We start from the raw sequence: 14,037 nt of genomic DNA on the forward strand, positions 1-14,037 counted from the left end.
TGGAGCCCTGTTTGCTGGCTGAGGCACGGTCACCAGTAAGAAACTCCAGAGCATCAAATCTATGTTCTTTATGGTAGTAAAAATGCTGTGTCCAAGTGATTCTGAATAACTGCTATTGAGAGCAAGGTTGGTTGAAGCAACTGCCAGACCAGCACCAACTCAGTTTTGTGTTGCTCATGGGGAGTAAACAGTTATCAACACTTGTTTGGCTCAGCAGCAATGGTGTCAAAGCTGCAGCCTCTCGGGCTGACTGTGCGGCTTTCTTGGGGGGAGCTGACAGTTTGACTTGCTGTGTCCACAGCTCATCAGTGATGGCAGCGTCGTGTATGCAGAAGCCCTCTGGGACCATGTCACGATGGATGACCAAGAGCTGGGATTCAAGGCTGGCGAGGTCATTGAAGTAATGGATGCTACCAACAAGGAGTGGTGGTGGGGGAGGATTCTGGACAGCGAAGGCTGGTTTCCAGCCAGCTTTGTACGGGTAAGAACTTGACGTGTCTTTGTGCCTCTCCATTAGCACCAAGCATTTGCTCTTTTTCTCCACATTTAGTGTTCTGTAGTGACTTCTGAGCGCTTTCTCTGCTAGAGATAGCTGGGTCAACACGTCTTGTTACTATTCCTCTACACACAGCTATGGTACATCAGGATGTGTGTGAAGTCCCTCTTTACATGAGTAAATCAGGGCAAGGGTGGTTCAGTTCCAGGCTGTGGAGTGAAGCTGAGCTGTGCCAGATGGGAAGCTGTCCTGCATGATGGTTTGCAGCCTGGGCTTCTGCTTACCCAGATGTATATTGGCTAATTTGTGCCCAAGCATGCAGTATCCCCTTCAGAAGTGAGCAACAAATACTCTGCCAGAGGAACCCCAGGTGCAGCTGGCAGAGTTCTTCATTCTACTGTCCACTTTAGACGGTACGGCTGAGCATGGCACCAAATTTAGCTTTCTCCTTCTGGTGCTGGGTCCAGAGCAACACCACATCCCAAAGTACGCAGCGACCTCGCTCAGGCACACACCTCCTCTTAGTCCTCAAGTTTTAAAAACATCAGGCTGCTGGGCCACTCCACGGCACTGTATTCCAGGCATTTGAAAAGGGAGGCTAAAAACACACAAAAAATGCCTTGGAGGTCACATGGGACAATCGATGAGGGGTAGAAAGGAAACATTTGGTGGTTTGGGGCCAAGGCTCTCCCCCAGTGCCAGCTACAAAGACAGAAATACAGAAATAGCTGTATCAAACAGCCCAGACAGTACCTGCTCTGTACTGCAGAGGTTGGGTTCATTCCCAATGGAGCATTTGGAAACAGCTGAATTCTCTGTGCAGGTGGGGGGGGCTGGGTAACTGCTGTGCATTCCTTTTCTGCTGCGAGGACAGAGGCTTTTTCGCTTTCTTTGGGCTGTGCCTCTTGGTGTGGATGCCTGACTGTGCTTTCACCACTTCAGGGCAGGCTCCTCAGCACTGCAAAGGCCATTAGGTACCTCAGGGCAGAGAAGAATCTCTCTTTAGCTCTTTATCCTGGTGGCTTCAGGTCACAAGTGACCCAAAAGCATGAAAGGAGGTGATCTGAGGTGAGCCAGTATCTGTAGAAAAAGCCTTTGGAGAAGTGGGTCAGATAGTGGTAGAAAAGCTTGGAAAGATTTTGTCATAGATTGCAGGAGACAGGGTCAGCTCATTACCAACAGTGGATGGTTTTGCAGCTAAGGTTACCAGGACCAACTCTCAGCTCCTGTGGGGGGCAGAACTGCTTTTTTTTTACAGTCAAAACAGAGGCCTTTTTTACTGGTAAGTTGAATTGTCCTGGCCAGCAAAAAATCTGTGATAATACCTGAGGGGAAAGCAGACCAGTGCGAGCCTTTAGGGATGCAGAGGAACAAGTTCTGTTAGCAGAGTAATTCCAACACTTATTCAGGCATCTGAGTGACGATTTCCTGCTAGTTATCCCTAGGTCTCAAGCTGGCTACTGGGAAGTCTGGTATGCCTGGAGACTTGGATGAAGCTGCAGGTCTCTGAGTTACTCCACACATTTCAGACCAAGGTCTGAGTTTAAGCCTAGCCGATGTTGTTCTGTTCACAGCAAAGGAAAAGCAGGATCGCACATCTTGAGGGCTTCACAGGTTGTAAACAGTGAGTAAATGTATGCCTGTGTTGACAAGGGATGGGCATGCATGACTTTTTCTGTGTAAATACACATGTATCGAGTGGTAAGTAATCCTGCTGGGAAGAAACTGCATTAAAAGTTCAAGGAATTTTGTGTCATTGTACAAAAAAAAGGCCTATAGTTGTGCACGCATGTTCCTACCTCGGTGTTTTTTCACTTCTTCTCTGTGCTGGGATTGATCATTTGAGCTGTGTACAAAATATTCCCATGGGCACTCCGGAGCTACAATGCGAGTACGTAAAAGAAAGTGCAGAAGTTAAACGCAGTGATGGTTGGCTGCTGTTCCCCAAGGTTCTTGGCCGGTGTTGACTCTGCAAAGTCTGTAGGACGGTGTCCCGCAGACCTGCTGTTCTCCTCTGCCCATGCTGTGCTGCCACCTGATGGGCGCTACAGAGGAACAGAGTTTCTCTCACACCCTGTTAGTGGAATGCTATTCCTTAGCACATTGCATGACCACTGGCATCTGTACCGGCTTTGACATCAACAGTAAATGATCTTCAACTATTCTTGGGGAAGCAGACACTGAGAGGCCATGTGTTATTTACACTGTGGGAACAACAGTAAGCAACTATTTGCTGGTTTCCCCTCCCTCCCTCAGTGTCCCCTCGCGCAGACTTCACTTAATAAACCATTTCCTGTCCTGATTTTGTACTCATTCTTCCTGGAGGACTCTGTATCATCCCTGTGACTTAGAATCATAGGATAGTTTGGGTTGGAAGGGACCTTAAAGCCCGTCCAGTTCCAGCCCCCCTGCCACGGGCAGGGACACCTCCCACTGGATCAGGCTGCCCAAGGCCCATCCAACCTGGCCTTGAACACCTCCAGGGATGGAGCAGTCACCGCTGTTCTGGGCAACCTGGGCCAGGGCCTCACCACTCTCATGGTGAAGAAATTCCTCCTTATGTCCAGTCTAAATCTGCCGCTCTCCAGTTTATACGGACATTTATATGGACTTCTGTCCACAAGAGGTGCCTACTTAACACCAGCCATGCCACACGGAGAGCAGCTGTCGTGGCTTGAAAGCCTCCCCAAAGTGACTCTGCAGCCTTAGCTTCCCCAAGGAGTTCCGGTAACACACCCGAGGCAGCCCTTTTCACCCCTGTCCCTAGCTCAGCCTTCATCTGCCATTCAGTCACCTGTCCCATGCTTCGTTTCCTTGGAAGAGTTATGTTTAGCTATACGAATGGTGAACCTCTTGTGTGTCTGGCGCAGCTGCGAGTAAACCAGGATGAACCGATGGAAGATTATCCCCTGAAGGTGGAGGGTGGCAAGGAGGACGATTCCAGCAGTGGCACCCGCCGATTCGGGATGGGGCAGACCACCAAAGATCAAATGAGGACCAACGTCATCAATGAGATCATAAGCACAGAGCGAGACTACATAAAACATCTGAAGGATATTTGTGAGGTAATGGGATAAAAGGGGAAGTCAGTGTCAGGACTTTTCTGAAGGATAAGAGAGTACGTCCCATTCTTGCCCAGAGAGTGACCATGGCAGATGATTTCTGAAAATAAGACCGTATTTCTACTGGCGCCTGCTCTGTGAAACGGCATTGCATGCTCAGAAAACAGATGACAATTCATTACAGCCATATCCCAAATGCCTCTGTATTTGGAGCACCCACTTGGGCTCTGATTAAATGGAATTAATTGAATTTCCAAAACCAAAGAAAAGTAAATGATTAGCATTGCTGTCCTCTTTAATATATGTTCTGAGGTGGTACCATCAGCAGCTCCAGCCTCAGGCAAGTCATGCTCCAATCAAAACAACTGGGGGATATTCAGCCAATTAGATCTTTCAGTCGCAAATACGCTGAGCATTGCGACACCTCTTCCAGAAGAGACACGCTGTCATGCACGCTGGGGTAAATGAAGGTAATGGGTAAGAGTCTGCAGGAACACAGTTCCTGAAATGACACAAAACCACAGAGTGCCTTCTGGGAGAGGCGGCTGGGGCAAAGCAGTACGCGCTTATCAAACAAGCCTTTCCTCCTGCGGCTTCCCCACATGTCCTCTCTGCCCTCCTTCTCCCTTGAGGCAACCAGGCATTTCCTAACATGAGCATCTAAACCAGATCTGCAATTTAATTGGCCTAAATCTATCCGTGGATCGGTGCTGGGGTCAGGACAGCCTGCAGCCAGGCAAAGGTGTCTGTAATAGGAGAGAAAGTAGCCCTGGGACTCCTTCAAGTGTGGATAACAATATTGCTCCAGGCAGTGATGTAACTGGCTTGGCTTCTTTGTCTACCAAGTTTTGAGTGACATGAGAAGAAATAATAGCTAAAATATGGATGCATCTCTGCAGGAAGGGGGTACAGGAACCTGGAGTACAACTGACAAAATCTGGGGGGTGGGGGGGGTTCTGTGGGTAATCAGAGGCCACAGAGCAAATGCCCAGGAAGCTTTCCAATTTGGTTTCCTCCTAGGGTTACATTAAGCAGTGCCGCAAAAGAGCTGACATGTTTACAGAAGAACAGCTGAAGACAATCTTTGGGAATATTGAGGACATATACAGGTGCCAGAAGAAATTTGTTAAAGCGCTAGAGAAGAAATTCAATAAAGACTATCCCCATCTGAGTGAGGTCGGCTCATGCTTCCTGGAATATGTAAGTAAATTTGACTGCATGGGAAAAGGGGCATCTGAGCATGGACTAAGTCAGAGATTTAGAAACTGATCTGACAAAACTGAAGCTCTGTTTAATAAAACCCAAACAACCAAATTGAACACAGCCACCCCACCCCCTCACCCCATGCAACCACTACCCACCTCCCAGTGAACCATCCTAAGGCTCTCATGGCCGTGGAAAGAATATTTTCCAAGTGCCTCAGCTTCTGAGCACTGTACTCCCTGCCAGACTGGGCAGGCAAAAATGTACTAAGTTTTCAAAATCAAAGAATCATAGAATCATTTGGGTTAGAAGGAACCTTAAAGATCATCCATTTCTAACACCCTGCCACAGGCAGGGACACCTCCCGCTGGATCAGGCTGTTCAGAGCCCCATCCGACCTGGCCTTGAGCACCTCCAGGGATGGGAAATCCATTACTGCTCTGGGCATGTGCTTAACCACCATTATAATGAAGAATTTCTTCCTAAAGACCAATCCCAATCTTCCCCCTTCCAATTTTAAGTCATTCCCCCTGTAAGAAGCACCCCCCACCCCCACCCATCTTTCCTGTAGCCCCTTCAGGTACTAGGAGGCAACTCTAAGGTCTCCCTGGTGCCTTCTCTTCTCCAGGTTGAACAACGCCAATTCTCTCAGCCTGTCCTCATAGCAGAGGTGCTCCAGCCCTCCGATCATATCTGTGACCTCCTCTGGACCCATTCCAACAGCTCCATCTTCTTATGTTGGGGATTCCAGAACTGGAGAAAGGACTCCAGGCAGGGTCTCAGAAGTGCAGAGTAGAGGGAGAGAATCTTCTTCCTCACCCTGCTGGCCACACTTTTGATGCAGCCCAGGATACGGTTGGCCTTCTGGTCTCAAGCTGGACCAGAGCTAACGGCTATGGCGTTTGCAGGTTAGTGTAGGATTAGCAAGAGCTCATCCGGTCATTAAAAACATTCAGCTGGGCATAGGCCAGAACAAATGGAAATGTCCTGGTCCTGCTGCAAGTGCTTTAACTTGTAATATACCCTGCACATCTCCAGCTTTAGGATTCTGAGCTTCAAATTCTGGAGAGGATACAAATTACCAAACAGCCACAGGAGTTACAGCGGTAGGACCTACACAGGGAACTCACACTCAGCAGTTTGAGCCAGGCCATCACCATAAGGAACACAGCCAGTAAATCCCTTCCTTTCCCTTGCAGCAAACAGAGTTTCAGATATACTCGGAATACTGCAACAACCACCCCAACGCCTGCATGGAGCTCTCCCGCCTCACCAAAGTTAACAAGTACGTCTACTTCTTTGAAGCCTGCCGCCTGCTGCAGAAGATGATTGACATCTCTCTGGATGGGTTTCTGCTGACTCCTGTGCAGAAGATCTGCAAATATCCACTGCAGTTGGCTGAGCTGCTCAAATACACCAACCCCCAGCACAGGTAGGTCAGCGCAGTGGGAAGTAGCAAGACCGGGCTCATGGAAATGAACTAATGCAGGATCATGTATTTGAGGGCAGCTTGCCAAGTGCAGCCGATACCACAATTCTTCTGTGTTGCCTTGTAGAAACCAGGGAGAAAAAGTGGGGTTTTTTTTCTTTCAAATACATAATCTTTCATTACAGTAGCACTGGGTTTTCCTGTCTGTTAAAGATCTGGAGTTGCAAGGTCCACCTTAGGTACTTTTCTGTTTTATTTGGCCCACATACCTGTGATACCAACACATACAAACCTTGGAGTTAAATGTTTTTGGTGGCAGTGTGGAAAACTTTGCCTCTAAAAGCACTGGTTGAAGATACATAAAAGTGTCCATGTAACTGCATCACAGTAGACTGGGGCTCAATGATAGCCAGAAATTTAACCCAGTGCTTCCTGAGAGGGAAATGGGCTCAAGTTGCACCAGGGGAGGTTCAGACTGGACATCAGGAGAAACTTCTTCACTGAAAGGGTTCACAGGCACTTGCCTGGACTGCCCAGGGAGGTGATTGAGTCTCTATCTCTGGAGGTATTTAAATGGTGGGTAGGTGAAGTGCTCAGGGATATGATTTAGCAGTGGACAGGTACGGTTGGGCTTGATGATCTTAAAGGTCTTTTCTGGCCTAGGGATTCTATGATATGACTCCGTGATAAATCGTGGTCTACAGTGGCCACGCCACCCACACATGGTGCCCCTTCAACACTAGCTCAAAAGCCTTCAAATCCATTGCTCAGTTTCAGGGTGAAGGCACTGCCCATTGCTCACGTAACTGTTGCCTAATCAAGCATCTGACGTAGTTTGCTACAGAAAGAAGCCATGAAAAATCCATATGAAAGGGAAGTGTTGATATTGGTCCATTGTGGCTTGACTTGATCTTACCTTCCCAATTACAGCACTGGTGTTTCTCAGAATGGTTTTAAGCATGTCTTATTAAATCTGGAAGCATGTTGTTCTGAGGCCAACCTCTGAACAGAAAGCTCCTTAATGCAGTACGCGGATGTTTTGAGAACCGCTTTAGTGACAAGTTGTGCAGAAGAGCTTCTTCCCAGCTACTCTAAACCCAGCAAAGGAGCTGGAGGCAGCATACGTGTGTGGGGGAGGTAGATCAGCTTCTGTCCTACCCTTACAGAGAAACCATCGTCTCCTGATTGAAATGAAGGCGGTCATTGCTGAACTGCCATACCTATGCATGGCAGAATCAGTCCCTGTATGACAATGGTGGCATTATGAACACGTTGTATTATGCTGTGGAAAAAAAAACAAGGCTTGGAAAGCCCTGGAGATTCTTCCAGTGACTTGTACTTGCATCTCTGTGGCTGAATATGATAGCGTAACCCCTTCTCTTCCACAAGTAGGGCCTGGATTTGCCATAAGTCTATAATCTGTGCCTCAAACCCACGTGCATCTGAAAAGCTGCCCACAGAAACCTGTACCTCCAACTGCCAGTATAAAGCAGCTGGGATAGGACTGCAAGTGGAGGTCCCGTTTTCCGCTCGCCAGCCCTAGGCCATGCTAGGTGGCATTTCTTTGGGGTGTAGGTACAATAAGCACGTGTCTTTTTCTCAGGCCTAATGCCTCTGCACTCCCCTAGGGATTTTAAAGATGTTGAAGCTGCCTTGAATGCTATGAAGAACGTCGCTCGGCTCATCAATGAGAGAAAGCGGCGGCTGGAGAACATTGACAAGATTGCTCAGTGGCAGAGTTCGATAGAAGACTGGGAGGTGAGAGACTCACTTTCTCCATGAATTGAATGTTCTTTGTTGCCCATCTTTGCCCCCTCCAACAGGAGGTATCTTCCTAACAATCACTGTCCAGCCCTGCCTCACGTCTGCTGCCCCTCTTTGTGCGTGTCATGGGCTTTTTATTGAAACAGGTGTCAACTTTCAGTACAAGTGAAAACATCTAGTGTGTAACCCAGCTAGGCCGGCTGTGTTTGTATGTTCCCTAGGATTCTTGCTTCCCCCTTTTCCTTGCAGAATAAAATTAGCACGTAGGTTAGTGAAATCCTGTCATTTTTCTCATCCCCTATTTTATCTTGAGTGATTTCAAACTCTCAAGATGAGCAGAATTGCCCCTTAATGCCTAATAAGCCACATTATTCTTGCAGAAAGGCAAACTCTGATACAGCAACCAAAGAAACCAGGGTTCCTTGTAGACTCATTAAAGAAAAAAATCACTAAATAAAAGAAATGAAACTGATAATTTTCTAAATCCTAGGTTCAATAAAACAATACCATCTCCCTCGCCAAGGATGCCAGGCTAACTTGTCGGCTCTCTGCTTGTGCGCCTCCCTTAATGTCGGGCACGGATCAGCTGCCCTGAGCAGACACCCTGGAAAAGGACTCTTTTTTTTCTTTTAACACACTATTGTTTTTATCAAATTCAGTGCCTGTTCTACAGGTGCCAAGGCCTAATGTCTCCCTGGTGCAACAAAGACTGACCTCCAACACAGAGGCTCCCTCTCATTCCCAGAAGAGAGTTCCATCAGCAGGAATTCAGGCCACAGAGGCCCCTTAGCCAAGGCGCGGTTCTCCTGTGAGACTACAGGCTTACTTCTTCTCCCCTGTTTTCAGATGGCTGAGACCAACCTGTTCTTTGTGCTGTTCTCAGGGTGATGATGTCCTAGTCAGAAGCTCAGAACTCATCTATTCTGGAGAATTAGCCAAGATCTCCCACCCTCAAGCCAAGAGCCAACAGAGGATGTTCTTCCTCTTCGATCACCAGCTCGTCTGCTGCAAGAAGGTAACCTCAGTAGCCAGGCATGACTGAGGCATTTACAATGCCAAAGAATCTGAGTGAAGTCCCTCTTGACTCCTTTGTGTCCCTATAATTTTTGTACCTGGCACAGAGACAGTTACGTACATTCATTGCAGCTTTTTCTGTGATGCCCAGGTGTGTTCTGTGCACCTGACCATGGCAAGAAGCTCCAGGAACCAACGTCTGCCCTCATTCTTACAGCAAGAGAGGAGAGTATTGCACTGCTTCTAGGGTTGGTGCACGGCTTTGTTTTATACAACTCCAGTGGAAGCACTGGCACCCATTCCCTTTTAAATATGTCTCTCCTCAGCTGCCCTTCCAAGCGAGAGTCGTACCATAGGCAGAAGGTAACTGCAGCTTTGATAAAGAGCTGTGGGCCTTGACAGTCAGTAAGACCACGTTAACATCACATGCAAGTCTGTAAGTACAGTCCACGCTACTTTTCATAACCTGAGGAATAAGAGAGATTTGCCTTCATAGAGCAAATTCCAGTGGAATTTCAGGACTGAACATTGCAATTTTCTTTCACATAATCCATGGCACACAGGTAGCTCCATGTAACTCAGGCAGGAGACACTCACTATTTTATCAGTGCTCTCAAATCTACTTTTCATTGTCAACACAAAACCCCAAAAGCTAATTAGGATTTTTTTTTTTGGCTTTCTAAGTGTGACTGTAGGATTCAAATACTATTTTCTGATATGGGCTAAACGAGAATTTGTGATCGTGTGAAGTAATACAAGCTCATTCAGGGCAGCTGATATCTCACACCGTTAGATGCCAGCCTACACTGACCCCAACACCAGAGGAAACCACGTGGCTCTCCTCCCTGCCAACAGTGTCAAGAGGAGCTCAGCATTCTGCAGTTCCATAGATTCAAATCCAATATCAGGTCTTTCTTACAGGACTGTAATGACTGCCAAGAAGATTAAATACTCCATCATATTAAAGCAAACGAATGTTTAAGGAAGGGACAAGGACAGGAAACACTAACGTCTGCATGCGTCTGTGTGATCTCACTTACAGGACCTTCTGCGCCGGGACATCTTGTATTATAAGAGTCGGATCAACATGGATGATATGGAAATACTGGATGTAGAGGATGGGAAGGACAAAGACTTCAATATCAGTGTGAAAAATGCATTTAAGTTGCACTGCCGAGACACTGAAGAGGTCCACTTATTCTGCGCAAAAAAGCCTGAGCAGAAACAGCGGTGGCTGAAGGCATTTGAGAACGAAAGGAGACAGGTTCAGCTTGACCAGGAGACGGGTATGGAAAGAGCAATGCTGTCAGACAGTGTTTTTTTCTTTTCTTTCAATGACCATCAAATGCATAGGAGTGAAAAGGAGGAAGCCAGCCCGTGCTCCAGTTCAGCTCTGGGCTGTTGAACTGCACATCCGGGGTGAACCTGTGCAATTGAAAACAAAATGCAGCCCATGGTGAACAGACACTACAGTGTGTCCTCAGGGAGGTTGATGAGTCTTTCATGAGTTCAGGCTTGTCTGACAAAATCATCAATACATTACATACAGCTTCTATTATTTTGCAGTACAGTGCGAGCGCCCAGCTTGGTAATATCTAGAGAAATGTGATCAGTCAGGGGTTCTCATTGAGAAATGAGTTCTCTCTCTCATTGAGACAGCTTTCATTCTTTTGTCCAAATCCTGCTTAATTCAGACATATGTGATCTAATGAGATTTGAACCACAACTGGTCTGGATTGGCTTCTTCACCCAGCAAAGCGTGGGGGGAGCTCACGCAGTAAACCGTGCAGGGGAGAGCACAGGCTGCGGGGAGCACTATGTGTCCCTTCCAGCTTTGGGAGTAATTTTAGCTTGTGACCTCTCACCTCAGGCATTTCCCTACCCCCGTGTTTGCCCCACTGCTTATACCAGTGTCTGCCCATGAGATGATGACTAAATCAGGATCTGTTGCTGATGAACTCTATTTCATCTTCAAGGTTTTTCAATCACAGAGGTACAGAAAAAGCAGGCGATGCTGAATGCCAGCAAGCAGCACCACACTGGGAAGCCTAAAGGTGAGTAACACCTCAACAGATAAATGGTGCACAAACGAGGGAGGGGGCGGTCTATATTTACTATATGTGAATAGTTTCAGTGAGGTGGCATTAACAAAATCTTGAGAGGAGCAGATGGTGAGCTCTGATGTAACAATCTGCGGTGTAGCTCCTGGTAGATTCAGACAGCTGGAGTCAGGAAGCCATTCCTAACTACAGGAGAGCTGCTTTGCACCTGATCGCTCGCTGCTGTGCCAGAAAGCACAGTTACCTGCAGCTCCTGCTGGAAGGGCAGTTCACAGCCTGCCCCTAGAAGCCAGGCTCTCCGAGCAGTACAGCATTCCCTCTGTGAAAAGACAACATTAAGGTTTGTAGTCACCCCCATGATGCAAAGAGGGTGACAAAGGTCGCTGCAGCAGGACTTATTCCTGCCTGGGCGGTTGCAGTTGTCCAAGATACTTCAAAACCTGCCATTTTGGCAGAATGTCCCGGATAGGTGCCACAACAGAGCTGTTCCTTACGTCTTTAAGAGACGAGGAACACTTAGCAGTGGCCATGGGAGTGTGAACTCAAGCAATAGGACAGAAGGTTCCTGCACCCGCAGCCCTGTCACCTGAAGATTCCCGCTATCCCATTTTGCGATGTCACCACCCGTCTTTATATGCAGAGGAAGGGATGTCATTTGCTTTCCTCTGGACCCACAGAGAGGCAACCCCATCCTCTTGGTGGTAGCAGCCAGCAGTTAAATCCTAGCCAAGTCTCCACTAAGGAAGCTTGGTTACATTTAAAAAGAAGTCAAGAAGGAAGGTTTGGCTGCAGATGGAAGTTCAGGAGGCCCTCTAACAGAGCGGAGCTCTAGAGGCAGAGCAGCAGAGGATACCCCATGAGCCAACCCTGTCCCGTGGTTGGGCACTGACTGTGATAACTCTGAAATCCAGTGCAAGAAGTTGTAACAGGCACGTGTGCATCAGCAGCTTCTCCCAGAACAACCTGAGACACCAGTTAAGTTTGACACTAACACAAAGCACAGCTCTGGAGCCCTGCAGTCATGTTGGCCCAACACCCGCCAGTTACACCTCGCACTTCTGGGATTTCTACAGCATCAACAACTCTAATCCTAAAAAGCAGAGCTGAAATTCAGGGTCATACTAAGAGAAACGCAGCTCACTCGCCTGCAGCTGTAAGAGGGACTGGGCCAGGGCAGGGATGGAGTTGTGCTCAACTAACACGCTTCCCCATCTTCACCACAGCTGTCACCAGGCCATACTATGACTTCCTGATGCGCCAGAAGCATCCCACCCTGCCGACGACGCTCCCTCAGCAGCAAGTCTTCATGCTGGCAGAGCCCAAGCGCAAGCCCTCGAACTTCTGGCAGAACATCAGCAGGCTGACGCCCTTCAGGAAATAAGGGCAGCCCCATGTTTGTGCCTGAACCCCTTCCGAGAAAGCACTTTATCCATCGGTCCTGGGAGGTGGAGCCCAGGTTCTTCCAATCCTTTGTTTACAGAGGATGGCACACGTGCTCCTGCCTTCCCTATTTATTTTGCCGACCGACCAACCGCACTGGCTCCGAGGTGAGACACTGTGTGTGTGTTTGCACACACGTGTGCATTTGTGCCAGTGCCATTGAGCCAGCCTTGCACAGCGCCCGGCGAGAGGCAGACTTCCAGGAAGAAATCACACGAGGGAGCCTGACGTGTTTCCTCCGACAAGGCAGATTTTTGCTTCTCAGCTGTACTTGACTCACTCCTTCCTGCGGTGACCACGGCTGCTGTCGGAGAGGGGATGGCAGCAGATACACCTGCCGGCTCCGCGTCCACATGCTCAGAACAACAGTTCCGAGTCACTGACGATACATTTTCCGTATCCCCTGCTCCCCTGCTTCTCGGAGACAGGACCTTCTGCACACCTCTAACTCAGTCAGCCTTTGCAGGCCCTCAGACAAGTCAACGGTGAGCACTGCACTGTGACCGTTGCCCTCCCTTTTTAGTCCAGCACCACCGGTGAACTACATAGTACGTCAAAAACTGTGCCAATCAACCTGCAGCATGAGTCGAGTACAACAATCTCTCTAGTGGTTTTGAGTCACATAATTTAGAGAAAAACGTGCCTAATTACTACCGTGCTCAATTCATTAGATTCTCGTCTCTCCATCGTTCTGCCATATTTCCTGGCCAATGAAAATGCCCATTGTTTGTAATGTGTTTATTTATGGTAAAAATCAGGACTGTGTATTTTGTAAGTCTTGTTCTTGTCAGATGTTGTTAACTTGATGCCTGTTTTGTCTGTTTATTTTTTTTTTTAAGAAAGGTCAATATTTGCAAACGTAGCTCCCAGAAGTCAGAGTCTGCAGTTCAACGCTGAAAGACTAAAACCATGGTCGTTATGCAAACTCCTACAGACCCTCAGTTCAAGGGGTATTACTACAGGTTTTTGCCACCTCTAAAAATGGAAAGGCACTTTAAAAAGGCCTAAATTTGGCATTAAGAGCCTCACTTTAAGTACCGAAGTTTCAAACTGTGGCCAAAAAGAATTAATTTAAACCTTGGTTAGCAAAAGGAAAGATTTGCCTTACCATAGCAAGAGTTAGAAGCCATAATGACTGAATTTCCTAGCCTAGGAGAGACATCCTGTGACATTGGAAGGAAGACACCCGCTCGTTCCAAGGCGATGCTAGCGTAAGCGAGCACTAACTGCCTGCAGAGCTCAGAAGCCCAGTGTTTGTTGATGCTGTAGCTGACCAAAGTCTGGTCATCCAGGGATATCTGAATTCAGTAGCATGTACAAAGTCATTCTTGCACTGTATCTTCCCCCCAGACCAGGGGCGACATCTAATTTCATAAAGAAACTTGTAAAAGTGACTCTTAGCCTGTGTTTGTCTCCAACATGTCTTTCCGTGTGAACTTGTTTCTCTTCTAAGTCACTGTAGAGATTCTGCTCCTGCTTTAAAAAGTGACCGCTTGTAGAAGCCACACTAGACTGTTCCCCTCAACAAATCCATCCTCCAGGTGGGAGGCTTATGAAGCAGAGACCGTC

The 14,037-nt window shown here is 47.8% G+C and overlaps 1 protein-coding gene across 1 annotated transcript in view; it reads left to right on the plus strand.

The window, feature by feature from the left end:
* The window catches only part of ARHGEF4 (Rho guanine nucleotide exchange factor 4), a 184,244-nt gene extending 170,941 nt beyond the window's left edge, over positions 1-13,303 (plus strand). The window contains 10 exon segments of the mRNA XM_054074954.1: positions 302-481; positions 3,367-3,561; positions 4,579-4,758; positions 5,961-6,193; positions 7,819-7,948; positions 8,838-8,969; positions 10,011-10,254; positions 10,945-11,022; positions 12,252-12,349; positions 12,352-13,303. Of these exon segments, the coding sequence (XP_053930929.1) occupies positions 302-481; positions 3,367-3,561; positions 4,579-4,758; positions 5,961-6,193; positions 7,819-7,948; positions 8,838-8,969; positions 10,011-10,254; positions 10,945-11,022; positions 12,252-12,349; positions 12,352-12,579 (1,698 nt within the window). The 3' untranslated portion in view covers positions 12,580-13,303.
* The last annotated feature ends 734 nt before the right edge of the window (positions 13,304-14,037 follow it).

The sequence above is a fragment of the Cuculus canorus genome, chromosome 9, assembly GCF_017976375.1.
Source record: "Cuculus canorus isolate bCucCan1 chromosome 9, bCucCan1.pri, whole genome shotgun sequence".
NCBI lineage: Eukaryota > Metazoa > Chordata > Aves > Cuculiformes > Cuculidae > Cuculus > Cuculus canorus.